Genomic DNA, 26,302 nt, shown 5'->3' on the forward strand with positions numbered 1-26,302 from the left:
GGGGGGGGGGGGGCCCAATTTCTAGACGTTTATCAATAGTTGAATGTCGTCAGAAAACTGCATAATAGATATTCATCTGAATGCCTTGATGGAGTAAAACACAACAGTGTTGATGCATGTGGAGCATGTTTGCAGCGGTCTCCTCGATATTTCATTGTTGCTTGGGCTTTCAGTATGGCTCACGTATCCGTTGAAAACCTACAGTTTAGTGCATGCCGACGTTATGCTGTTGCAGTTTCTACTCACTCAGCCATTTGATGGTACAAAGTCATTTGTGACGGAGACCAGTACGACTGTAACCGTTCTGACGCGGCCCCCTCCAGCGCACTCACTCCTTCCCACAGACCGACAGTATTATACATCACAAACGTCTGTAATGCTGCCTCGTCGGCTACTCCGAGGGATCAATGGACGTACAGTGACAATACACCATCGTCTGCTCAGTTTGCAACAGTGGTGTTGTCAGGAGTTGCCTTGAAAATCGATCCTCACTCAGCGTTCAACGACTTGGATGCATCCTGCTGATACGCTTCAAGCAACCATCATGTGCATTATGAAACGACTTTTATTGTACATGAAAATATGGTGCAATGTGCGGTGTGTCTTCCCATCGTACCGTGAAATGCTGGTAAACAACCAGTTTTAGATTACACCATTACGGAGTTTACGATCATCCTCACGGACTGGCAACAATGAACGACACTGCATCAATCATGATTTTCGCTAGACACCGAAATAGCAGCCAGTGAACAAGCCAATTCACCTAACAAGCCATTACCAGGTGACGAAAAAAACACTGCTGCTGTTACGTCTCATGTGTTATTGGCACACGTTTTATATTATGAAACGATCAAACTGCTGTACAATACACACCATCGTCATACAGATGCTCCCAACATCTGCAAGAAAGTTCGGGAAAAATTGTCAAAGACAGTCGGACGTTTATTGAAAATGTTACACTGTTTGTGTTGTACCAATCAGTGTCAAAGCGCAACAGTGTTGCGATGCCGTACAGTTGAACCAATAGGGACAGGTATATTTGTCAGTTACTATTGTACATATGACGTTATGTGCCCCATAATCGTGCGTTTAGTGTATGGGCCAGGCCCTCTTGGCACACTGAGTGATCAAACATAGCTTCATGTTTGTAGTACCATTCACCTGCATCTCGCCGACAAATCTGTCTAACTGGGTGAATCCAATGATGCGTTTTGTGATTGTCCCTAATACACCGGATAACTGAGATTTGATAGAATAATATAACTGAGTTCCGCTAGTTCGGGAGAGAGTGAGGGGGGGATGTTGACTGTTGAACCAGAAATACTCATCAAACAGTTGCTAAACTGGATACGTCAATTTTGCCTTCTCACTTGGTTGTTCAAACTGGCCAAAACCCACCTTCCAACTTTGCTCTTAGCCTACTCCAAAGAAGATTACCTCCCAGTGCACATTTACCGTGAATTTGATGGAAGTTTTGAGTTTACGTTTGTCGCTCAACTCTTCTCTCTAGTCAGCACCAGTCCTCTGATCTTTTTCGAGTAATTATGGTTCAAGTTTTGTGGATAATTTAGTTATTATGATAATTAGACTGACAGTAGACACATGTGCCCGCGCCGAGGTGGCTCTGGCGTTTCATATTTATTTGTTTAATCGTTTCTAATGAGGACAAGATAAGGTCGGGTATTAGTTATCTGATGGATAGTGGAATTATTTATGGGCATTGGGGATTAGTGGAGGGATGAACTAATCAGGGTTTCTCTCAGGTTTATTAGGTGGCATCCCTTCAATCGTTTCTCGTGATGGAATTAATGAGCCGATGAAATCGTGAATATACGGAGGCGACGACTTTCTCGCGGATAAGAGGCGAATCCCATGTGCACAGAAGCATAAATATTCATTACCACAGAAATGTATGTTCAATCATGGGCCTTTGAGGCTCGTGGCGAGAGGCCTCCCCTTCGATGGAAAATTGTCTATTTTCCGGCTGGTGTGGAGGAAAAATAAGGGAGGATGGAGGATGAGTGAAAAAGGTGGAGATGGGAGATTGTACCATGTGAGCGCTCGTAAATTGGTACGTTTAATTAAAGCCTTGGTTCGAATAGAGACAAGGACGGTGGATAGAAGGGCTGGGACATCGCAAAATGTCAATATCAAAATCGGATTCACCATCGGGGGGGAAAATCCCATGCTGTGATTTGCTCCTCTATGTGTAGAAAATTGCACATTAGTCTGTGTGACCGCATATCCACCTTCGTTATCCCGCGGATGTGTTGGAGGGAAAACAGTGACGATAAACTCCATTTTCGTGCACATGATTGGTGAATATGTTTCACGGGTGATGGATTTGTCAGTTGAATTGGCTCTGTAAACTTTGAAATGCGTTTCATTGTTGAGTGTGATTTTGTTGTAATGATACGGGACGATTTATAAGATGTAATTTATGCGGGGCGTAGATAGATACTGGCATAATGGAGGGGGACGGAATATTTGGGACATTCAGATGTATCAAAAAGCGCTTGGGCACGCAGACATTAGCATAATCGTGGCACTCCACGCGTATTGAAGATGCCATGATTCTTGGCACCCTTTTCTGCTCGCCACACTCTTCTTCGTGTTGAAGAATTATGATTAGGGGCTGTTTGGGTGTAGCCAGACCTCAGCAGAATTCTGAATATCCACTTTAGAGAAATCAATAGCTGAAAAGTTACAACTTGTGGTCGAAAAAAAGACCAAACCTGCTGGTGAATTATCTTAAAGATCCTGCGGATACAAACAGAAAGTTTAGTGCCCCAGTTCTCCGAGGCAAAAGTAATTTCGTTTGTAAATCAATACCTCATTCCGAATATCAAAGTTTTCAAGCTGAAACGAAAATTAAACAAACCCCAAGAGTAATTCCCTGAAATTTTGTGGACAAAAAAGGTAAATCTGCTTCGAATTGTCCTTCCGCTTACTTTCAATTCCGAAATAATGAATTTACGAGTTGAGGCCTCAAAAGTTTAATTCCACCAAGTTTCTCCGAGTGCTTGAACGCCCGGTTATAAGAATTTCTGGCTAGGGTGTTACATCAAGCGGATTTTCACCACTGAAAATCTCCCCCTTTTTCACATCTACATAAGACACTGGCTACATCGTCGAGATTAATTTTACCTGCAATCCAATTTTCTCCTTGTATTACGAATTCCTCGCGTGAACACGAAAGTACTGCACTGGTTAGGGGCTCTACCATCCAGATATTCACCGCGTGTTGGCCAACGAGAGTCACTGTGGGGGGAAAGAAAGAAAGTTTTGAGGGTCGAAAAGTTGGAACGAAGTCAGAGGACATTAGGGCGTATACTTGTTCCGTTCTTATTTTCCCTCTCTTCCTCAAGAGTCAAGTGTTCCAGAGCCGTCCAATGAACACCTGCACGCGATGTTTACGTAGATGTATCACGCGAATTCTTACCGTCTATTCAAGAATTCTCGAGAATAATTTGTGATAAAAAAAAAATGCTCGCACGAGAAATTATATTTGGCGTGTGTTGACGCTGGTGACGGGATGATTCGTAGGCTGGGTGAATTGTTGGTGTACGTACACACCGTCGCATTGGGTGGATTTGCCATCTATTAAATATGGACCCCCAGATTACCCCGGAACCTTTCGGGAGGGCGGGCTTTTCAGGCATTGTGTATCTCGTACACGCGGGAACCGGTTAAATATTCAGCGCGCGCCCGCAGCTGCCGCTCTCGCCTCCCCTCGTCCTCGCTTATCATGTTTTTGAAAAAAAAAAAAAAAAAAAAAAAAACGGAATGTGTACAGTGAATGCACACGCGTGTTCCCCTGACGTGTAATATTGTTGCTATTTTGAGAGATAGTTTGATGGTTAAAAATTCAATTGTAAATTTGTCGACGATTACCGGAGGGAGCTGCAGCTGCAGTTAATTTTCACGGGATATTAATTATACAATGTTTCATGTTATTAATTTTAAATTTCCACGGGTTTATGGGAAGTTTGTTTGAAATTCACCAGCTACGGATTTCTCATTTGGTGAGTGGGGTTAACATCTGACGATAAACTTTGCTTTAACCGTACCGTGTGTAACATTTTCCAGGGTCTGAAACAAAAATACAGAGGTTAAAGGAAGAGGCACTCAAAGCTAACTCTCACTGTTGCCCAACACTGAGGTTGGTGCACCTCCCTTTATCACAATCATATTTATATTTCACTCCGTGGTGGCTTCAACAGGTGTGTGTCTACCCTCTTAACCCACACAGATACAACAGCCATTCTTACGATGTAAACGTTTCAGATGTGATGGTTAGATTCGACTTAAGGCAATCGTTGTCATAAATATGCTGCCATCAGGCGGAGAAAGAACGTTGGAGAATGATTTTATTGAGCTGGAAATGACATCCATAAATAATGAGAGAATAAGGAGACTTTCCTTCTGCGTGACAATGAAAAACAAACCATCAAAATTCTTGGGTACCTCCAGGTTAAACGAATTGATTAACAGCCAGGGGTAACAATACCTATGGGAAGACGTGGTGGAATCTTTATGGCCCTCGACAATTGAATTTCCCCGACGATTAATTGCTTCAATACGTCTATTCAGGATGATGACAAGGGGCGACTGGTCGTCTTTCGTTAGATTCCAAGCAATTGTGTGCGCTCCTGAATAACATTCGAAGAAAATTGCCGGAGAGATTGAATGAGAAAGAATGGTCACTATCGTCAGACCGAGTGATTTAATTCCTTCTTCAGTTTCATCGGGCAGTTGGATAATTCCGAATTTTTTGGCCTCATCGGGAGAGAGAAAGAGACTGTACGTGAGCCGCACAGTTGGTATGAAAGTGCAGTTCTGGGCCACTCGTAATTTACCGCTGACCCAGTTCCACCAGTAGATAAAAGCCTAGACATAAAGACGGAGAAAAAAATGAAAAATTCACCTCGAGAATTATCAATCTGTGGATTTTCGCTTGGCAAAGAATCCTGATGATTTTGAAATTCCAGATCTCTTTATACATTCAAAAACCATTGAAATGGGGAGTAAATGGAGGGAGAGCCTTGAACGCGCGAGGACACGCCGATCGTGCACTTACTCGTTCCATGTTCCACGAGTTAACGATCGCCGTAAAATATCGAAGCTCCCGTGTAACTCGTTTTCAGCCGACAGTCTCTCCCCTTCCTCTCTCTCTCTCTCTCTCTTTCTCTCTCTCTTCTATAGCAGCAGTCCAGCTGCTGTGCACTCCTCCAATATCCCTACTACCGAGTGGTTCTGTGCTAAATCGATTTATGGTTAAACAACAGAAAGAAACGAATGAGAAACTGAGGGAGAAAAAAGGAAGATGAAACGAATTACCAAGCTTTCGAATCTGTCTGATTCACAGCGCCTGCAACAGAATTCAATGTAAGGGAATAAAAAATTGTTGGTGGTATAAAATCATGAGTCACTTTGGAAGCTTCTTTTCTTGAGAGAAAGCTCGTTGAGAAGCAATTACTCGAGAAATAGGCAAAGACGATTATCGGAAATTGCTGACGGGGATTTTGGGGGTAAGGGGAAAAAAGTATACAACGCAAGTTTGCCAACTGGAAAAGTTACGTAATGAGAGTTCAGTAGGCTAATACGATCGGTCAATCTGTTGGGCAGACAAACGGGTGGAATAGTACAGATATTGAGAGACTAATGCAGCTTAAATGGTACAAGTCCGCGAATTTTATCGTATCCCTCACAGGTAATTCGTTTCATTCATTAAACTCTTGGCGATTAATAATCCTGATGGACTTGGTCGTTTTTCAGCGTCAGAGATTAGGGAAATGGGGGTTAGAAAACTACTGCGATTACGCCAATTACTTGTGCCTTACGAACATATGCGAAACAAATCACTACATTAAGCGACATAAAAACCTGTTCGATAACAGACATTCCAAATGTGCCTGTCGCATTAGAGTGATAACGACATTTAAACACTATCATTTACAGATTTTTTCTTGTTATCGTTTCAGGTGAAAAGCCACGGACGGTGGATAGAAAGGTCTGCGTGAGGGTGGTACTGAAGCAGGCGCATGGAGAGGATGAGCTAGCAACATGTGGAGGATGGAGCGGCGTGGCTTGTCCGCCTGGTCATGGATGTGGTTATGGCTGTGGTTTATGGCAGCCATACTCGGTTCGGCGTCTTCCGGTGGCCATACAGCATCAACACCTCCACCGATAAGCACTCCTGTCGGTGCATCAGTGTCACAGGGGCTGACACCTCAGGATTTTCGTTTCACAAAACCCCTCTACAATGTCTCAATATCCGAGAATTCAATCGGCAAGACATATGTCATACCCGAAAATAGAATGGGAATACAGCTGTCGTCTTCGGTACTTCGTAGTATTGATATTAAATACAGAATAGTGGGTGGTGATCGTGATAAATTCTTCAAGGCTGAAGAGCGTACAGTCGGTGATTTTTGTTTTCTCTTGATACGGACACGTACTGGTAACGTTGATGTTTTAAATCGCGAGCGCAAAGATCGTTATGTACTCGAGGTGCGTGCAACAACAACGTGGAAAGACATTAGAAATAAGCAAACAGTACTTGAGACTGAGACAACAGTAGTTGTTACCGTATTGGACACAAATGACCTCAACCCATTATTTTTTCCAACTGAGTACAAAGAAACCGTGACAGAGGACACACCACTGCACAGAAGCATACTCAGAGTGGCCGCTGAGGATGCTGACCTAGGAAGAAATGGTGAAATATATTACAGCTTTGCGGAGGAGACTGAGCAGTTTGCTGTGCACCCAGTCAGCGGGGTCATCACGCTCACCAGGCCACTGAGGTCAGATTTTATTATCATTTAACATTACCAATGACCATGTTGGTTAACCTGGCCGATGTTAGAAATTAGTCGTACCAGTAGGAAGTGCATGTTAAATATCCCTCCAACTTGGCCACAATAATGTTAAATATTCAAGAATTAACATAGGATACATGACATGATTCTCAAGTTGTTAATTTTTATTCTTACGATAATAATTTGTTCTACAGGTATGCAGAGAGGGCTATTCACGAGCTGGTGGTCTTTGCTGAGGACCGAGGTGCACTGTTCCGTGGAGTTGGTAAGAATCGTGCCAGTACAGCGAGGGTCACAATCAGGGTACAGCAGGTAAATCTGTACGCCCCGGAGATATACGTGAATCATCTACCGGACATTGTGGAAAATTCAAATGCCGATGTCTACGCGATCGTGCGAGTGGTGGATAGAGACGAGGGTGTGCATGGTCAAATAGCGAGCTTAGACATTGTTGGGGGCGATCCAAATGGTCACTTCAGAATAAGACCGGGACAAAGGCCAGGTGAATACAGTATCGAGATACTTCATCTCTTGGACAGAGAGACTGCACGTCAGGGTTACAATCTATCACTGCGGGCTATTGACAGGGGTACACCTCAGCGATTCAGTCACAAAATCGTGCCAGTTCATCTCACTGACGTTAACGACAATGCTCCAGTATTCAGTCGTGAGATATACGACGTTAGTGTACCAGAAACAGCTCCAGTTAACACACCAGTTATCAAGCTTAAGGTCACTGACGCTGACGAGGGTAAAAATGCACTAGTCTCGTTGGAGATTGTCGGTGGTAATGAGGGTGGTGAATTTTATGTGAATGCTGATACTGGTATGTTATATACTGCTGTACCACTCGATGCTGAAACTAAAGCCTTGTATACACTCACCGTATCAGCTGTTGATCAGGGAAATACTGGAACCAGGAAGCAATCATCTGCTAAAGTTAAGATCAACGTTATCGATGCTAATGACAACGATCCGACATTTGACGAGACAGAAATGACGGTTGAAATGGATGAGAACAAGCCAGCTGGCACAACTGTCGTTAAAGTAACAGCCAGAGATAAGGATTCTGGTGAAAATGCATACATATCTTACTCCATTGATAATATCGATGGTGTACCATTTGAGATTGATCCATTCAGCGGTGTGATAAAGTTAAAACAACTCATTGACTATGAAACAATGAAACGGGATTATCTGTTGGCGGTTAGAGCCAGTGATTGGGGATTACCATACAGACGACAAACAGAGATGCAGTTGCGCATCAAAATTCGCGATGTCAATGACAATCGGCCCCAGTTTGAGAAGATCGATTGCTTGGTGCGTGTGCCACGTTATGTTCCAATTGGTTCAGAAATTATTACAGTATCGGCGATTGACTTGGATGCTGGCAACATGATTCATTATCGCTTGGAGTCGTCCAATGAGGACACGTGTTTTTCACTCGATCCATCTAGTGGTGTCCTCTCGGTTATTTGCGATCTGACCGATGTCAGTGTCAATGACATGTATGTCAATGTAACAGCTACAGATGGCACACACTTTGCTGATGTCAATGTCATTCACGTTCAGTTGGTTAATGCCAAGAGAAATCTTGTGGCACAGGGAAAAGTAATTGACAATGATACTGCTGCAAGATGCACCGATACTGGTGTTGCTAGGCGTCTTGCTGAGGCTATCGCCAGTGCCAAGAAGAATGACCAACATTCTCAGGATGATACGCAATCCCTCACACCGAGGAGATACGGTGGCAATGTTCATGCACCTGAGTTCATTGATTTTCCGAATGAAATAAAAGTCAACGAGTCCGTTAAACTCGGTACGACACTAGTGAAAATACGTGCCAAAGATCGTGATCTCGATTACAATGGTAAACTCGTATACGGTATATCAAGTGGTGATAGAGACTCGGTTTTCGGTATTGATCAGGAAACTGGTGATATAAATATCATCGGCTACTTGGATCGAGAGAGAGAAAGTGAATACTTTCTCAATATCAGTGTCTATGATCTTGGTAAGCCACAAAAATCATCATCACGAATGCTACCAATTACAGTGCTAGATGTTAATGACAACGCTCCCAAGTTCGAGAAGCCATTAGCTAGTTTCAAGATATCAGAAAATGCTATTAATGGTACACAGGTATTTCGTGCTAACGCAACTGATGCCGATCTGGGTGAGAATGCACGGGTGACCTATTCTTTGGTTACTGAGACCAAGGATTTTAAAGTTGATTCGTTGACTGGTATTCTCAGTGTTTTTGGCAAATTGGATCGCGAAAGACAGGAAATTTATGAACTTAGAATTCGGGCTAGTGACAATGGTGGACACAGTGGTGATTTACAGTCGCTGTATTCAGACGCCTTGGTGCGTGTTACGGTCGATGACATCAACGATAATCCACCGAGATTTGCATTGTCAAGTTATTCAGTGAAGATCCGCGAAGATGTTCCTGTCTGGTGCGTTGTTGCGGTTGTCGAGGCAACTGATCCGGATGAGGGCTCAGGTGGTGAAATTGAGTATTTCTTGTCCGACGCTATGGATAGTGAGGGCTACTTCAAGGTCGACCGTGTATCCGGCACTGTACGTACAGCACAACATCTGGATTTTGAGCAGCGTCAGGTGCACACACTCACAATTATCGCCAAGGATCGTGGTGAGCCGTCATTGTCGAGTGAAACAATGCTTATTATTGAGGTCGTTGACGTCAATGAGAATCTTCAAGCACCGGTTTTCGATGATTTAATCGTTTCCGCGAGTGTCTTTGAGAATCAACCAGTTGGTACATTAGTGACTACTGTGCGCGCTAAAGATGGCGATCCACCGGGAGCTGATTCCAAAATTGGATACACCATACGTGGCGGCGATGGCATAGGACTTTTTACCATCGATGACGAAGGTGAGTTATTATTACTTTTTAATATGCAGAATTTCTTTGCCACTCGGCGGGGCCTCTGATAATAGTACGCTTATCCGGCAAATATTCCCCCACCCTTTTTTCCTTTCTTCGCTTCGCAGTGACGTGTGAAAGCCCTTTCTTACTCCCTTCCTTTCACCCGCGTCCCGAGAAAATGCCCGTCACTCCTCTTAATGACTGCAAGGATGCATATTATAATAAAAAAATTTTGCATCCCCTTTTTGCATGGAAATCCAGTGTGTCAGGGCTGCTTAAATTATGCGATCTTTGAAGAGAAAATTTGAATAGGCGACGCACACATAAGACTCGGGCAACAGTGGGGGGGGGGGAGGTATTTGAAAAAAAAACGTGATTTCAATTTTTGTGTCGCTCACTAATGGTCATCGAGGAATAATGGGCCTTTGGAGAATACACGAACGATAAATTTTATCAGGCTGACGCCTCGATACCCCAGTCGTACATTTCAAGCGATAAAGCATGGGCTGGAAAAAAATGGCAAAAAAGTGGGCGGGGGGATTTGAAAAACTAAAAAAATAGAGAGGGAGAGAGTGGACGAATGGAGGCGACGTAGACCACTAGCCCATCGTCCACGAATCGGTTACGTCCGAGGGCTTTTCCCCTCTCTCTCCAATAGTTCACCGAAACGTCGGGTCTATCCACCGATGTTTGTTAGGAATACGTAGGTGTAACACCACATTTCAAAATATACAGGTATATCCGTGAAATATTGATCTTCCGTCGTGGAAAAATAATACATTGTCAGTTTGGTATGCATATTCAAACGAGCGTAAATATTCATAAGTCACTCGTGTATTATAGGTAACATATCGGTAACAGCGACACCCAGTACTCCCCCTGTTGTATTCGTGTTTGTTACAAACTCACCCTGACTTTTATCCCTCTTCCTCATTCTCTCTCACTTGGTGCAGCGGTATCCAATGGACTGGCGGATCCCTACGTACCTGTTCTCGTTAATTTACTTCACTTAGCTTAATCACCAAGATCTCCCGTTAGACTCAAGCCCAATGAATCATTCATGAACCGTGAAAAAGACCTGTTTAATGCCGCAAATCGTCACGGAAATGCCGTAAGTCTCTCCAATTTTTTTTTTATCTCTTTCATTTCAATTTAAAACCTCGAATTTTCCGCGCCTTTATGCTGAAGAATTGAGCAACTCTCTGGCTTGTTGCATTTTCAACAGGTCAATTCAGCTAATTAATGCACTGGTTAATAGACTCAAGTGCTAATAAAGTTCAATTCATTGCGGATAGAATGGTAATCAGCATTTATCGGTGGATATTTTTCATTGAAAGATTTGTACAATCGTTCGTGGACTCTTCATTCTCCATTTACGACATTGAATTGAAATCCGTTTGAGCCACTGGCTCTTTTGTGCAACGTGTGTCAGCATCCAGAACCCCATCGCATCATATCCCTCGGGGGAGTCGTATCGGACGCCGACGATCCCCCCGGTGCTGTTCCCCCATTGTATCCATTGAATTTCTTTCATTCTAACGTGTCTCAGAATCGTTACGTGATAGGCATTCACTATTCAATGGTTAACATCTATATTCGGCCCTATCGCACACATTTTCCACCGGTTGAGCGGAAAATACCTCACGTCATGGGAGGATTCATTTTTTCTTGTCAACATTTTTTGGATATTGACAAGTGGAAAAAATAGAGAGGCGCTCGGACAATTGTTCACTCGCTGGAATAATAAACAAATCATTAGTGCAGTTCTGGAAAAAATCGTTGCGCTCACTCGTGAATAAATCGTTTTATTGGGGCTTGAATTATTCGGTGGAAAATAAATTAAAAGAAGGACAAGTAGTTGGTACTGCAATGGCGTGATAATTGCGAGTATACAGGGGTCTGAAATAAAAATCACTACGTTGTAAACAAAAAAAGTACTCAATACGTATTTCAACCTCAAGCCCTCTCACTCCCGGCCAAATGCATGGATTCTAATGGACCGTGAATCCGTTTCACGAGGGAAAAAAAACCATTCCACGACAATAATGTTTCCAATCAATAAAAGAAGAAGCATAAAAATGAAAAAAAAAAAACAGCAGCTCCAGGGAGAAGGTGAACACGAGGCAATAGCGCTGAGCGGAAGTAGCACTATACCAGCAGCTTCACAATGTTCAGAAAGGAAAAACACGAGAACGTAAAAACGAATATAAAAGTTAAGTGCAGTGTAATTGGCTTCTTCGGGGGCAATTCCAATTGAAAATCCATTAACATGCGAGAAATAGATATTATTCAATTTTGTTGAATCGATTTTGTATTTTTCAGTTGAAAATTGTTGAAATTCATGAACGTCTTTGAATTTTCATGTCTTTAGTGAAAATTAGCAATGAATAGATCCATATTTCATGGAAGACTGAATATTCATGTTTAGTTGTTCAGAAAATGTAGAGTTTCCTTGTAGTTTCCTGACATGCGATAATTTAACGTACAGAATTGAATATGTATGATTCAGATAATCTAAAAATGCATAAATGTCTTGAATGTATCTCGGAAATTTTAGTCGAGAGTTTTCAACATCAGAAGCGAATCGAAATTGTCGAATGGGAGTTTGGATGCCGTTGCGCTCTGTATTAAACTTGAGCTCCAGTCGAAGACTAAACATAAACATTATCCCACCCACTGTAGTGAACTATAAGCCACGTATTCCCTCCCGTGAGACCTCGCAGGGGAAAGGGAGGGAGAGAAAAACGTACACTTTGCCCTCCTCACTTCGGGTACCGCACCGTAAACTCAATTATTTACAGAGTTTACTCGTTGTAGATTCTCGCTTTCTCCAGTGTCTGAGTGAATAACGATGTGTTTCACATCGGCGTCAAGCTGATGAAAAATTCATTCGTTGAAATCATCATGTCATTGAAATTTCACGTCATCTCCCTGGGGTCACTTCGTTTCATGCAAATTAAATTGAAAAAACTCGCATGGGAAATTTTTTTCATTTTCAGTAGAAATTATTGTATTTGTTGGTAAAGCAGACTTTTTTTTTCTTCACATTATACAAAATCCATTAGCAATGAATTTCCGGTGAAATGTCAAAGAATCATTGGCAACTGTAAATTTTAGTTCAATTATTCCATAAAAATTCAGAGAGATCAAGAAAATTCTGGTAAATTATTAGTCAAAATGAAGATTATTAGTCAACTGTCCCTGAAATATCAATTTTTTTCTGACAGCGTAACACGACGAAGTTAATTGACTCGAAATGATCAAAAAGAATTTTAGATAACGAATTAAAATTGTTTTCCTCAGTAAACATTTTAGATTTCCCCGAAAATGTAATAAAATTCAATGACATGATTTCTATTCATTTTCATGGGATACTGGAACTGAAGTGTCAGTGGAGCTAAAATGTGACAAAAATTTCCAAGCAGTTACCCGGAAATTTCAGCGAAAAATACTTAACAGTGAACCCACATTGTTGATGCAAACCCTCCACACTTCCATGACTCGACTAAACTCGGTTGCATACAAATGTACACCGTGAATCCTCAACGAGACGCGAGTTAAGTCCCCTTGATCCCCAAGCCTCACAACACAAATGCGTCTGTAAATCTCAGCATCGAAGATGATCGTGGTTTTTCGCGTTAAATGCCTGAACACCTCTTCTCCGTAAAACAGGGCATGAACATAGCATCGCGACACCATATCTCGTGCATGCAATCCACATTGTCTTGGATTACATGTAAGCTCGTGTGTGTCGAGGGCCTCTCTCATTTTGTACGTGACGTCACTTCCGCCGCCCGCGCTGTTCTGCCTCCATTACTGCAGAAAACCGGTATCACCTTTTAGTAAATTCCAGTCGAGTCGCGTAGGCAGTAATTTTTTATTACTCAATATCGAGGGGGAAAAATAAAAGTGAGATGTAGAGAGAGGGAGAGAGAGTGTGTGTGTGTGAGTGTGTGTGCGCGAGGAAAGTGGAGACACTTGAAAATATTTATAAAAATGGTTGAATGGAGGGAAGGAAGAAAAAAATTGTTTCAGACAGTTGGAAGTCTTTTGAAAGGCCGCAGTGATCGCTGAAGCGTGAATTAAATACGAGCCACTCTCTGGGGAATCCCCCCCCCCCTTCCCTAGCTCTCTGTAACGTCGCCAAAGTGAAGTATCAGGGCAGATAAAGCCACATAGGGTCGATCCAACTGGGGTAGGGAATGTGTGTTTGGCAATCGTGCTCGTGCAAAAGTTCAATCTCAAACGATATCAGAATTGGTATGTATGTGTCTGTGTGCATCTTGAATCGACGGACCGGAAACTCAACTGTAGGAAAACACCACTTTTATCGCTCGAGGAGAGAGGCCTCGGCGTTTCTGATGGCGGAGAAAATACGGTGTGAATACTGCAAGAGCCAGGGAAAAGCTTCTTCCAAGACGAATGTACTTTTATCAGGCGAAGCGTTTGCAGAGGAAGTAAAAAATCATTGGTGAATTGAAATTTTCCAAGGGGTGAACTACGATATTCTGGGCTTTATATTTTTGCATCCTCCTTCGTGTCGTTTTGGTGTGGCTCATATCAATTTTAATGGCTGCGTCGTGCTTGTCAAGGAGAAGTTCACAAGTGGAGAAGGGGTGAAAATGACGGCAGGGGGGGGGGGGGGGAGGGGAGGGAGAATGAAAAAAATAAAGGGTCTCCAGGAGAACGGGGAATCCGGGACACATCCGTGAGTCACGGAAGTCCATAGAAGACGGAAAAAGAAACCCTTGGGTTCCTGCGGGCGTCTCTAGAGCGACTACCCGGATCCGATATGCCATACAGGTTCGTGGAACGATCGACGAACCGGTTTTAAATGCGTTCACTGCCATCTACACAGGCGCACACGTGTCTATTCACGGTGGAAGAAAATGTGAGGGTTGAGATAGAGCTCTTGCTTTTTTTTTCCCCCTTTTTTTTATCAAGTCCCAGACGAAGGTAATGCTGTGGTAAATTCTTCTTCCTTCTTGCCAAACGCCGCAATCATTCTTTCAGCGTAAGGAGATGGGGAGGTATTTCACCGTGACCTACGCGGATTCGTGGATATTTTTCGTTTTCATGCGGGGAATTTGGTTTGTTCACTGTTCAAATGAGTTCTCATTAAAATTATGCAGTAAATGGGGAATCATTCACTGTTATACTGTTGAAATTTTGGGGATAGTCGATTAGGAATTTTCAGGAGAGTGACATTAAAATTGATTTAGGGGGAAAAAATTATTCAATTGCAGACGAAAATTCCAGAACGTATTTACCTGAATTTTCCTGATTTCTAGGAATTTTCATTGAGTAATTGAACTAAAATGTAAAGTTTTTACTCAAATTTCCATTACATTATGAATTTTCAATGGCTATTTGATTATGAATAAAATATGATAAATAAAATTTTGAACATTGAAGAAAAGGATTGGAACTTCATGGATCTGATTTGTCATAATCAATCAGTCGAGCATATCCTCCGCTCTGAAAATATGTTTGATACACCCTCTGCATTATCCAACACTCCTGAAAACCTAGTAAACTGTGTTATAGAGCTGTGATGCCACTCCTGACGTTCGCTTTACCGCATGAACGCGTGAGAAATACCGGCAGTGTTCAAAAGTCTGGAGTTATATATCATCTGTGGATGATAGCATCGCATGAAAAATCATATTCAATGCGTGCATTCAAATGCAACTAAAAGCTCAGCATATCATTCTGCAGTGTGTCATTTTCCTTGCCCCTCTCCTCGGCGTCTCTTTTGAATATTATTTTTCAATTTACCGCTTCTGTCCCTGTTGCACCTCCACGATGCTTTTGTATTATTCATTACGATGTTTATCCATCAGTGGTTCATGGATTTTTTACCAGGAATGTGGGCAGACCATTGGCCGTCGTTAGTGGTTGGCAATGGACAATTGGGCTTCGAGTTTACCTTTGGAATATCAGGCACAATTGGCCGAGCGGAAATAACGCTCACCGATAATTGTTATTTCCCAATTAACGATCTAGATGGACGCAGGTGCACATTTACACCGACATTTGGGAAAATTCGTCCTGCATCTGGGAATATATCTTCCGTGGCCGTTGAACTATTATCGATTACCTTCGATTCAAGTATTTGGGGTACATGTTTTTCCCAGGTTATTCCCAATATTATTGCAATGTCAGCTATCATTTCAGTAGCGAAGTGATAAAACGGTACAAGGCAATTTCGACTGTTGACCAGTTTTTAGTGTATATCTCGGAATCTAAGGGAGATAGCAAAATTTTTGTTATAACCTTTTTTGTAGAGCGCATTGAGTGCTACAAAAGATGTGATTACGAAAATTTCGCTATCTCCCTTAGATTCGGAAATATTCCTCAAAAACTCAACTGGGAGATGTACATGTTTTTCCCAGGTTATTCTAATTATCATCTGCTCGGTATAATTGTCCTCGATTGTGCTCACACTATAAGCAGTATATCAGTCCTTCCGAATATGATGGTGTAATCACGCATCATTTTCCAAAATTAGAGATAAAACAGTGAGATTTTTGTAATTCATTTGGACGTGTCTGTCCGGAACTTCGCAATTGATTTTGGAAGGGAAGTAATCGATTACACGTGTCAATTCTTACTAAGCGAAAAATTCCGATGAAAATGTTCTTGAAATTTCAATTAATTGCACATTCAGGATAATTTGATATTGTCGGCAAAATTCGTCCGGTATCTGGGAATATATCTTTCACATCCGTTCAACAATTATCGATTACCCTTCGATTCAAGTACTTGGGATACATGTTTTTCCCGGGTTATTCCGATTATCATTCGCTCGGTATCATTATCCTCCATTGTACTCACACTATAAACAAGGTATAAGCCCTACCGAATATCGTGGTGTAATCACCAATCATTTGCAAATAGAGATAAAACGCTGGAATTTCAGCAATTCACGCGCATATTCACGGAGCTAACAGGGATTTCGAATGGCCCCGGTACATTGGCCAAGTGGAGCCACTCATGATCACTTGTAAGCGAAGTATTATCGAGTTTGATATCAAACGCTTGTCATCGCTCCGCGGTATCAAGTGCACACGCTTAATAACTTCGATAATGTCACACGAGTATTCGACATTGTTCAACTTCTATCGATAAGTGGAATTCCGGAGTTTTATGGCGATGGGGTTTGCAAATTCTTCGTTACGTTCTCAAGGGTAGTTNTGCTAAATCATCTTCCAAGGGTGGAAACTCGGTCGAGCGTGAGAACCACTGCTTTCCTATTTTCGGCAAACGAATTTTCGGCTAGCTTCCACTCCATGTTATTTGAAGTCGTTTTTGTAATCAAAGTGTTCGATTACACGTTTAAATATTTATCAATTTGTTGAATTTGTTGAAAAAATCAGCGGAAATTGTACATTTTATTTCAATCGTTCCATGAAAATTGAGGGGAATGAATTGTTCAGTGCATACACTCATTTCATTTTGTTTTGTACAATAATTCATTTGTTGAATTCGACAAGGTAAATACTGCAGAATAAATTCACTTCAGTTTAAAGTGCTTATCGATAAAAAAAAGTAGAGAAATTCCATTTTTTCTAACAATCTATTATAAAATATTGTACGATTAATTCTGCATCTGCCTGGGAATAAACCTCTCATGCAATAAAAATTACCTATCTTTTCCGTAATTCCCGAGCGAAAGGTGGTTGGACACGAAAGTGTTCAGTAAAAATTACGGAACTCACAATTTGCTCACCGATTACGGAATTGACTCAGAAAATTTAAGTGACGGTATCGGAATTTTTCACAGGAGATTCAGATAAAAATTACGGAACGCTCTGGAAAAATTCCGTGACAGTTCCGTAAAATTTCCTACAACTACATTTCGCTCCGGAATTACGGAAGAGATACGTAATTTTTATTGAATATTTCTCTCCGTGTAGGAAATTTTACGGAACAGTCACGTAATTTTTACCTGAATCTCCCGTGAAAAACTACGACATCATCACTTGAATTTTCTGAGTCGATTCCGTAATCGGTGATTGAACTGTGAGTTCCATAATGTTTACTGAATATTTCTCTCCTTGCATCTGCCGACATCATTAGCCAGCAAGAAAATCCACCTAATCGTTCCCTCCCGCCCCAAATAAACGACTCCAGCACTCTTATTTCCTCTCGAAAGTGGATTGCTCCCCCCCGAACATGCCTCCTAAACACCCCTAAATTTTATCCTCTCCTTGGCCGCGCGTCTCCCCCTTGTGCCTCTTGTACTTCGAAAATTTATTGAATCAACGTGGGATAACCCGGTTGTTGCGGGGACTAGATCCACCACGCCCGCCTCCAATTCGTCCCCCTCCCTCCCTATATCTTGGTAGCACTGCCTGGGTCGGTCCGTTTCGCGGATTTTCAAGAGAGAGGGTGGAGTTGGCACGGGATAGTTACCTTCGAATTGGTATGCGAGCATGAACCAACACTCGTGAGGCAATATAACAGTACTGTATATTCAGCCAACAATGCTTACTCTTCTCTCTCTCCGCCGCACGTCGAGAGGACGCGTGTTAAGGTGTACTGTAGCAGGGCGTATGTAACGATACATACTTCACTCTCTCGGTGCTGCTAGTCCGGACGCTGAAACGAGTTGTAGAGGCGTCTCAGGGAGATGGCATTGGTACTCTCGCTCTCTCTCGCTCTCTCTCTCTCGCTTCCTCTCTCCCTTATTCTCCTGCTAACACTGTTGGCCATGAACGAGCACCGGAGGCGAATGGGCTAGTGCTATTTCCCCGTTAGCGTGGTTTCGCGCTCACACTGAGAAACATTACGGAAACGTTTTCGAGTTATGGTGCCGGCTTAACGCAGAGAGAAAAATCGCGAGAAGTGGCATTGACCACCCGAGAAGTCTCGATTCTGGATTTGCAGTAACAATTTATGGGGAAATTGGGGTAAACTTGGGGGAACAATTCTCTTGACCGTTATACATTTTGCGGTATTTTTTTTTTTCGCGGGGATCTCTCATTTGGACGAACGCGGGGAAGAAAAAGTGAATCACTGATTTTTAGTGATCCATCCCTAATTTTTAGGAGTATATGCCCTATTTTTGGGGCTCTTTAGGGATTCGCGATTGTAAAATTCATTCGATGTAAATGAAAACATTTTTCTGTAAGTAAAAGAAAATTCTCTGTGAATTTTGAATCAAGGCGGAAAGATTACGGAAATGTTTTTAAAGATCGCGAGAAATGGCATTGACCACTGGAAAAGTTTCGATTCAAGATTTGCAATAAGAATTTACGGTGAAATTGTGATAAACTCGATGGAACCATTCTTTAAACTGTCCTCTTGACCGTTATACATTTTGTGGGTTTTTTTTGCGCGGATTTCTCATTATTTGCACGAACACAGAGAACAAAAAGATTTTATTTTCAGGGAAATGTCACTGATTTTTAGCGATCTATCCCTAATTTTTTGCGAGATTTGCGACTGTAAAATTCAATTGTTATTAATTTTTGGTGACATCACTAAATTTCGGTGATAGAAATCACTAATCAGAATCACCAATAAACATTACGGAAATATTTTCAAATTACGGTGGCGATTCAACGCAGAGAGGAAAATCGCGAGAAGTGGTATTGACCACTCGAAAAGTCTCGATTCAGGGTTTGCAATAAAAATTTACTGGGAAATTGTGATAAACTCGATGGAACAATTCTCTAAACCGTTATCCGTTTTGCGGAGCGTTGATTTCTCATCATTCGACGGAATTTTGAAACAAAGCGGTCGATTAGTTGGTTTTGTGGTGGAGAAAATTATCGCTTTTGGGATTATTGCGAAATGCCATTGTATAATTCTTCTCTCATCATCGAGTAATAGGTAATTCAACCATTTTAGCTTCAAGTTTGGTAATGGTTACTGTTATTTTCGTAATTACCCGGGTCGATGGGGTTACTTCTGTTGGAAACCCAGCTTCGGTAAATATTTAGTTTTCTACTGGGGAATAGATGACCAGCGATAATTTACCTGAATTATTTAAAGGGGCCACTTCCACATTTATCAAATTCGCCCTTTCGGCAATGTATTGCGGGGCTCGGCGAAGGAATTGGTTGCGGTCAAATGGATGGTGCAGGCTATTCGCAAATTCTGAACCAATACGTAGAAAGTGATCCTCAAAAACTTATCTTGAGAAAATTACTGCAAAATACTATATTTACACTTACTTTTATTCAAATAAGAATAGACAAACAAATGCATTTTTTCGTCAATTTGTCGATCTGAATTGGCAATTTCCTCGCATTCCATGCGGTAGAATTTCACAGCATTTGCAACATTATTTAGAACTACTCCAGCGGTATTTCAGTAATTCAAACTGATGTCAACCTGTCCATGACGGATCACCCCACACAGGTGTTCATTCGTTCTGCACTTCTATCGCTGATATCCAGACAAACAAATGTATTTTCTTCTGCAATTTATCGATTTGTGGGTCTAAATTGGTGATTTCCTCTTATTTCATGCGGCAGAACTTCACATCATTTGCAACGTTTTGAGCTGCTCCAGTGGTATTCCAGTAATTCAAACTGATGTCGAACTGTCGACCTATCCAGGACGGATCACCCCACAGAGGTGTTCATTCGTTCTACATTTCTATCGCAGATACCCAGACAGAGAGAATGAAGTAGGAACTATATATCCCCTGAAAACACTTTCGACACTCCAGCGGACCCAGAGTGAATTGAATATTTTTATCGCTTCACGATCTTACGTTAAAAAAAAACATTCTCCCTTTGTATTGTCTCTTGCTCCTCTATTTCTTAGATTTTTCAATTTTTTTTTCCTCTCTCCGCCGTTGAAGGTGAATTCTGCCCGAGAATATTACCTACCTCGGTGCATCCTCGGCTTTTCTTCGTCTCTGACGTAGGAATCTTTTAAAGGAGAAAAAACTTTTTTTTCTATCCCTGGCACTGCCAACTGGAATCCAACGATTCCACTGGGTTCTATAAATAAATTCGCATTTGGATTTATGGTGTCCGTAGAAGTTGGAGAATCTACTCAGTTCCTATGTCAAAGTATCGACGAGTTATAGTCGAGCACAGGAGTTTGGTACATCATCTATGTAGTTAAAGTTGGGAAGAGCTATTTTTCATCCAATCATTTTCGGTTCTTTAGATCTCCTCGATGCCCCTTTGTGGAGCTTTCATTTCCATGTCAACGGTATCGTATCGTTTTTTGTCGTTATCCAGGTCCATTTCATTTTTCCATCGCCGCAACACCACTAAAATCTAAACCACTAACTTTTCAACGGAGTGGGCAATTTCAACCTAACTGCATATGGGATTCCAACTTATTCCTTATTTCTTCCTTCTGTAACTTGGCCATTACGTTTTTTTAAATCGGAGGTGATAAAGGCTGCATTCTCTGCTCTTCCAGGGAAGAATCAGAACTGACATTCACATGAGGCCCACACAGAGAGAAATTTTTGATAAAAATTATCCTATCGTTCTATAAAAGTGGATCATGAGTCATCCTTTCCTCACTTCTATCCCGAAATTTAGTAAAAATTAATATATGATGATCAAATTTTATTTTACGTTAGAGAAATTTTATTCTGATAAAAATAAAAATTACCGTGCACAGAGTAGTATAAAAATACAACTGCGTGAAACACACAGTAGTATAAAACTTCAACTGCGTGAAACACACAGTAGTATGAAACTTCAACTGCATGAAATACACAGCAGTATGAAAATTCGGCTGCGTGAAACACAAACTTCACGCATGCGTGGAGTGTATGGAGTGTACGGGAGTGATTCACGCAATGGTGCGAATAGTCACGGCCATAATTTTTATCAAAAATTTCTCTCCGTGCACAGCTTTGACAATTTTTGACTGAAATTCCTAGTACACTTGGCAAGTTTTATTTCGTGAGAGTATTACTGCAATTTTGAGGAATTTCGTCGTTGAAAATTCACGATTTGGAGGAAAATTAATGGAAACTGTGAAGTTCCGTTTTGTTATTCCATGGAAATTTATAGATATCAGGAACATTCGGGGTCAGTTGATGCTGAATGATAACTGAAATTTCTGGTACATTTCTTTGAAACTTTCTTCACATTATAGTTCCACTGAAATTTCAAGGATTTTCATAAATGAAAATTTAAGATCTCATGGAAAAATCCATGGACCCTGTCAATTTCTTTTCTAAAAAATTCATCGAAATTTGGTACTGAATATTCTCATCTTCCCGTTCCTAAAAAATTGCGAATTTCATTAAATTTTCAGTAAAATCCGCAATTTCATGATTTGTCCCCCCAAAATTAATTTTTGGTCCAACACTCTACGTTTTCGCATAAAGAATTCTCCCCAAAAATTCCTTCATTCCTAAAAATCTGTATTTTCCTCCCTCGCAAACCAGGATTTACCCATCCCCCTCTTTTCTCCATCCTCAACCCGATCAGGTTCTTCCAGACGACCCCTGACACCTGCACCTGATCCACAATCAGACTGCCTCAGCTGAGTTTCCTCACAAAGTTCAATCTCGCCGGAGGCCGCTGCGAAAAAAAAAGATTACACTCAAAGCCATTAATGTTAATGAAAAGTTGCTCGCATAGGAAATTTTCCGGTCCTTTAGTTTTTAAATGGAGGAATGAGAGCCTTTCATCCGAGAAGACTTTCTTTGGACCCCCCCCCCCTCTTCTGCTCCCTGTCTTCCGGCACTTGAATTCAATTATATCGGCTTGCGTACGTCAAAGAGTAAAACACCCGGTAAGGTGTGTTGAATGCTCTTACTATGGGATACGAGCTTCACTGCCTCGAGGTGAAGTGAGTATGCAAATGCTCCGATGGGTGGGGGTGGGAGGGAAGGGTGCGCATTGATATGCAGGTGGGACACATCGACGAGTAGTAGAGAGAAGACTGGAAAAGTAAGTTAAACTTGTTCGTTTTTTTTTTTCATTAAAAGAAAACCAGAATCATTGTGTATAAACTTCAATGCCTACGTCTTCCCTCGTATTCGAGATTATTCGAATAAAACCGAAATGACTTTCTTAATGAGTGATGAATCCAATTAGGAAAGCAGCCATTAGGCCATTTCTACAGCTTCTTTTATGGGACTTTTCATTACTTCTTCGTCTCTGGTAAAGTTTAATCATTGTCCAGGCCACAATAATAAGCTATAAATGGAGTTATTCAGGGGCGCTAATGATCCTTCGATTTTCAATAGTATAAATTCAGGGGAGTTGGAAAGTGTGTGAGAAGAAAAAGTCGGAGAGTCTCCATTGGTGGGCTATCACGATTTATCACGCGGATACGACACCGAGCGGAAAACGAATTATTCCCAAGAGCCGATGCGGGCGCGTCTTCTTTTACTTCTGGTGAATCTACAGCCGTCGGTGTTGCGGAAGTGAGGGAAAGCCTCGAGATGGTTTTTTTTTTAATGAAAAATAGGGGAGATACACAAAGAGAAGGGAAATCAGTGTGTGTCACCGAACGGATGAATTTAGAGGCACGTTCTACTGTGGTTTATACTCTGAGTTATGACGTCGTAGATCAAGTGTTTCCAGTAGTGCATATTTTGAAATATGCGTAATCAGAGGCGGTGATTTATAGAGTCGATCGACCCGCCGTGTATCCTGGCCCGCCGCCGGCATTTGTTCGGATCGCTAACTGCTGTCGATCGAAAGTTTGTTTCTACTTTTTTAACGATTTCTCGACTTTTCGATTTTCTCGGTGCTATTTCATTGAATACCGCCNGGGGGGGGGGGGGGGGGGGGACATCAAAGGGCTGTAAAACTCCACGGGTCGACCCCAGTGAAGACTTGGAAACGATTAAAGTGTCGTGGCGACTGCGAGCGGCACTTTAATTGAGCTTTCAAACGTTTTGCACAGTGTATCGATTGATTCGATGGCTCAAGTCGCAGGTGGTGAAAGGTGGAAGGGTCGGGGAAGAGGAGAGACGGTTAATTAGGACGACTCGGGGAATTAGCGCGTCGCTGTGACACCGGCAAAGTTCATTAGATTCTTATTTTTGTGAGGTTTCGTTATGGAGATTGAAGAATTTTCTTACGGACTTGGGGAACTGTTTTTTTTACTGAATTGGAGTTGCTGCAGTCGCCATTTGTTGGAGTTAGTTTCTGCTTATTTATGAATGGTTATTAGTTATTCAGATGTGGGGATTTAATTAATTGATTTGTAATGATTCTTGTGAAATTGTCAATTTGGGTAGTTGGCTGTTTAAATTAACATCTTAATCGAATGAAAAACAGTATTCGTCATTTGCGAATTTTTTAAAATCTTAAAAACCATTCCAATTCCTCAAGACCCATTCGCTCCTCCATAACGGCCATTTGAAAACACGTGTCCTGAATGCATCTCGTGAGGTCCATTGCGTCAGAAAATTCTCTCGACATTCTCCAGCGATTCTGTTCTCTCCACTGAAGAGGAAATTAAATGCCTCGCGGTGTTTCATTGTCACGTGTTGCGTTTTGATGTCAGACTGATAAAGCAACATCCCTTCACGTAACATACCCCCTGGAGACATTGCCCGTTGCGAAACACAATTCGCAGGAATGTCTGGTGTTCTTTTTCACGGGAATTCGAACGATCATTGACGACACTGATAAGTGATTCACGGGGGTAATGGCCCAGACAACTCTTCCCCAAGGGTTTTTTTTACCCTCCTTCACGGTCCAGAAGGTATCACCCCCNCCCCCCCGGTGGGAGGAAAATCCATTGTTCCGCAATCCACGTACCACCAGTATCGCGATTCACCTGGCACGAAATTTCATACACTGAGAGAAAAAATATTTTTGCCAAATGTCCATATCTTTCCTCTAGAAAATAAGAAATTTTGGAAAAATGAATAATCGTTAGAGTCCATCTAATGTCATGTGGAACACACGGAGAGAAATTTTCTAGAAAAATTCTAGTACGAGTACTGGAAAAAATTACAATCCACCGTCTGTGAAAAATTCTAGTGCTGTAAGGTAAAATTTCTTGGTATTTCTGGTAAAATTTCTAGGGATTTCTGTGAAATTTTCACAGAAATACGGGGAAAAATTCACGTTTTCCCCAATAAAATTTCTAGTGCCGGCACTGGAATTTTTCCTTGGCCGTCACTTTGCGCCTCCTTTCCCGCGCTAGCACTAGAATTTTTCTAAAAAATTTCTCTCCGTGCATAATCCATGCTTTAGAGCACCGTAATTGTTATAATTCAGTAGCAGAGTGGTAAAACGATAAAAGTCAATTCTGACTAGTGACCAGTTTTCAGTGAATATCTCGGAATTTAAGGGAGATGGCAAAATTTTTGTTATAACCTTTTATGTAGAGCCGATTGAGAGCTACAACAAACGTAATTATGAGAATTTTGCTATCTCCCTTAGATTCAGAAATATTCCTCAAAAACTCAACCGGGAGATAAGTCGACTTGAACCGGTTTACCACTTCGCTACTGAATTGAACCCTAATCAGACTCGTCTGGAAATGTCTCGATTGGAGAAATACGATTTTGAGACAATAAATAATTCTCTCAAGGGAATGAATATCTCCCGCGCCCCACATCGTGGCTAAACGTAACGAAATACGTGTCCAGGTTTGTGAATAGATCCCCAAAACCTCTTACGCAAAGTATTGTCTCGCTTTTTTGTTCATTCTTCATTGTGATTTTTCGCCTTTTCACAAAATACCAATTTCTGAATGTTCGGATCTCAGACACGGGAAGCCCCTCCCCGCAGATCAACATTTGTTTTATGCTAATGCCAGACGAATCTCCAGGCAATATTCCCGAATGGCGAGGTGTATCGTGAGAGAACAATGGCTCGAAAGAGGGTGGGGTTTTTAAGGAAAACCGGTGGAGAATACGCGTCAATGATTTTTATGATTCTTCGAATTATTTGCCAACTTCTCTCGTGTCTACCGAGGCGTTGGTAATTCTCCGGTAATTCATACAGCTCGAGGCGCTTTTTTTGTGGGCCGAGTGTACGGGAAATGGATGGAATTGGAAAATATTGTTCTGGGCTGGGAACATTGAATTTCTGGTTGACGGTTGACAGGTGATTTAACGCGGGAAAAAGGTGTGCTGGAGAAATTCTGGGGAACAATGGGTTGAATAACGCCGAGTGAAACTTTGGACAGGAAAATAATACGGATTTTTCTTTTCGTTACTGACCTTTGGAGACTTGAGATACTTCAATTTATGTTTTTTTCTTTGCGGATTTGACGGCTGTCGGTGTAGTCATGGATGCACCTGATGTGGAATACTTTTTTTGCCATTTGTGAACAGTTCTATGGACTGCAGGGGAGAGTAGAAATCAAAACAGTCGTGAAACCCCTCGGCTTTTTTTTATAGCTGTCATTGGGGCCCCACTCGTGCCACATTTTATGCGATTGTACGGCGAATTGCTGGCGCTCGGGCATGTTTTGCACTGCGGAGACGTGAAAAAGCCGGATTTTTGTTTGGGAAAAGAGGATAAAAGTTCCGGGGAAAACTCGTGAGTGGAGGCATTGACGGACTAGTGCGTTACCGAGTGACTCTCAGGAGTATGATCTACAGTGCGGGTGGCCAATTCGGTGATCATTCGGTGAGATAGTTTGCGAATGAATGGATTGCACAGTTGGTGCAACA

The 26,302-nt window shown here is 41.8% G+C and overlaps 1 protein-coding gene across 1 annotated transcript in view; it reads left to right on the top strand.

Annotated features, from left to right (window-relative positions):
* The first annotated feature begins 6,066 nt into the window (after window positions 1–6,066).
* LOC107038385 (fat-like cadherin-related tumor suppressor homolog) overlaps window positions 6,067–26,302 on the top strand; it is a 135,396-nt gene continuing 115,160 nt past the window's right edge. The window contains exons 1-2 of the mRNA XM_015257452.2: window positions 6,067–6,809; window positions 7,019–9,723. Coding sequence (XP_015112938.1) covers window positions 6,067–6,809; window positions 7,019–9,723 — 3,448 coding nt within the window. The remainder of the gene's footprint in view (window positions 6,810–7,018; window positions 9,724–26,302) is intronic.

The sequence above is a fragment of the Diachasma alloeum genome, unplaced genomic scaffold, assembly GCF_001412515.2.
Source record: "Diachasma alloeum isolate Michigan unplaced genomic scaffold, Dall2.0 Dall_scaffold_00280, whole genome shotgun sequence".
In the NCBI taxonomy this organism is placed as follows: Eukaryota; Metazoa; Arthropoda; class Insecta; order Hymenoptera; family Braconidae; genus Diachasma; species Diachasma alloeum.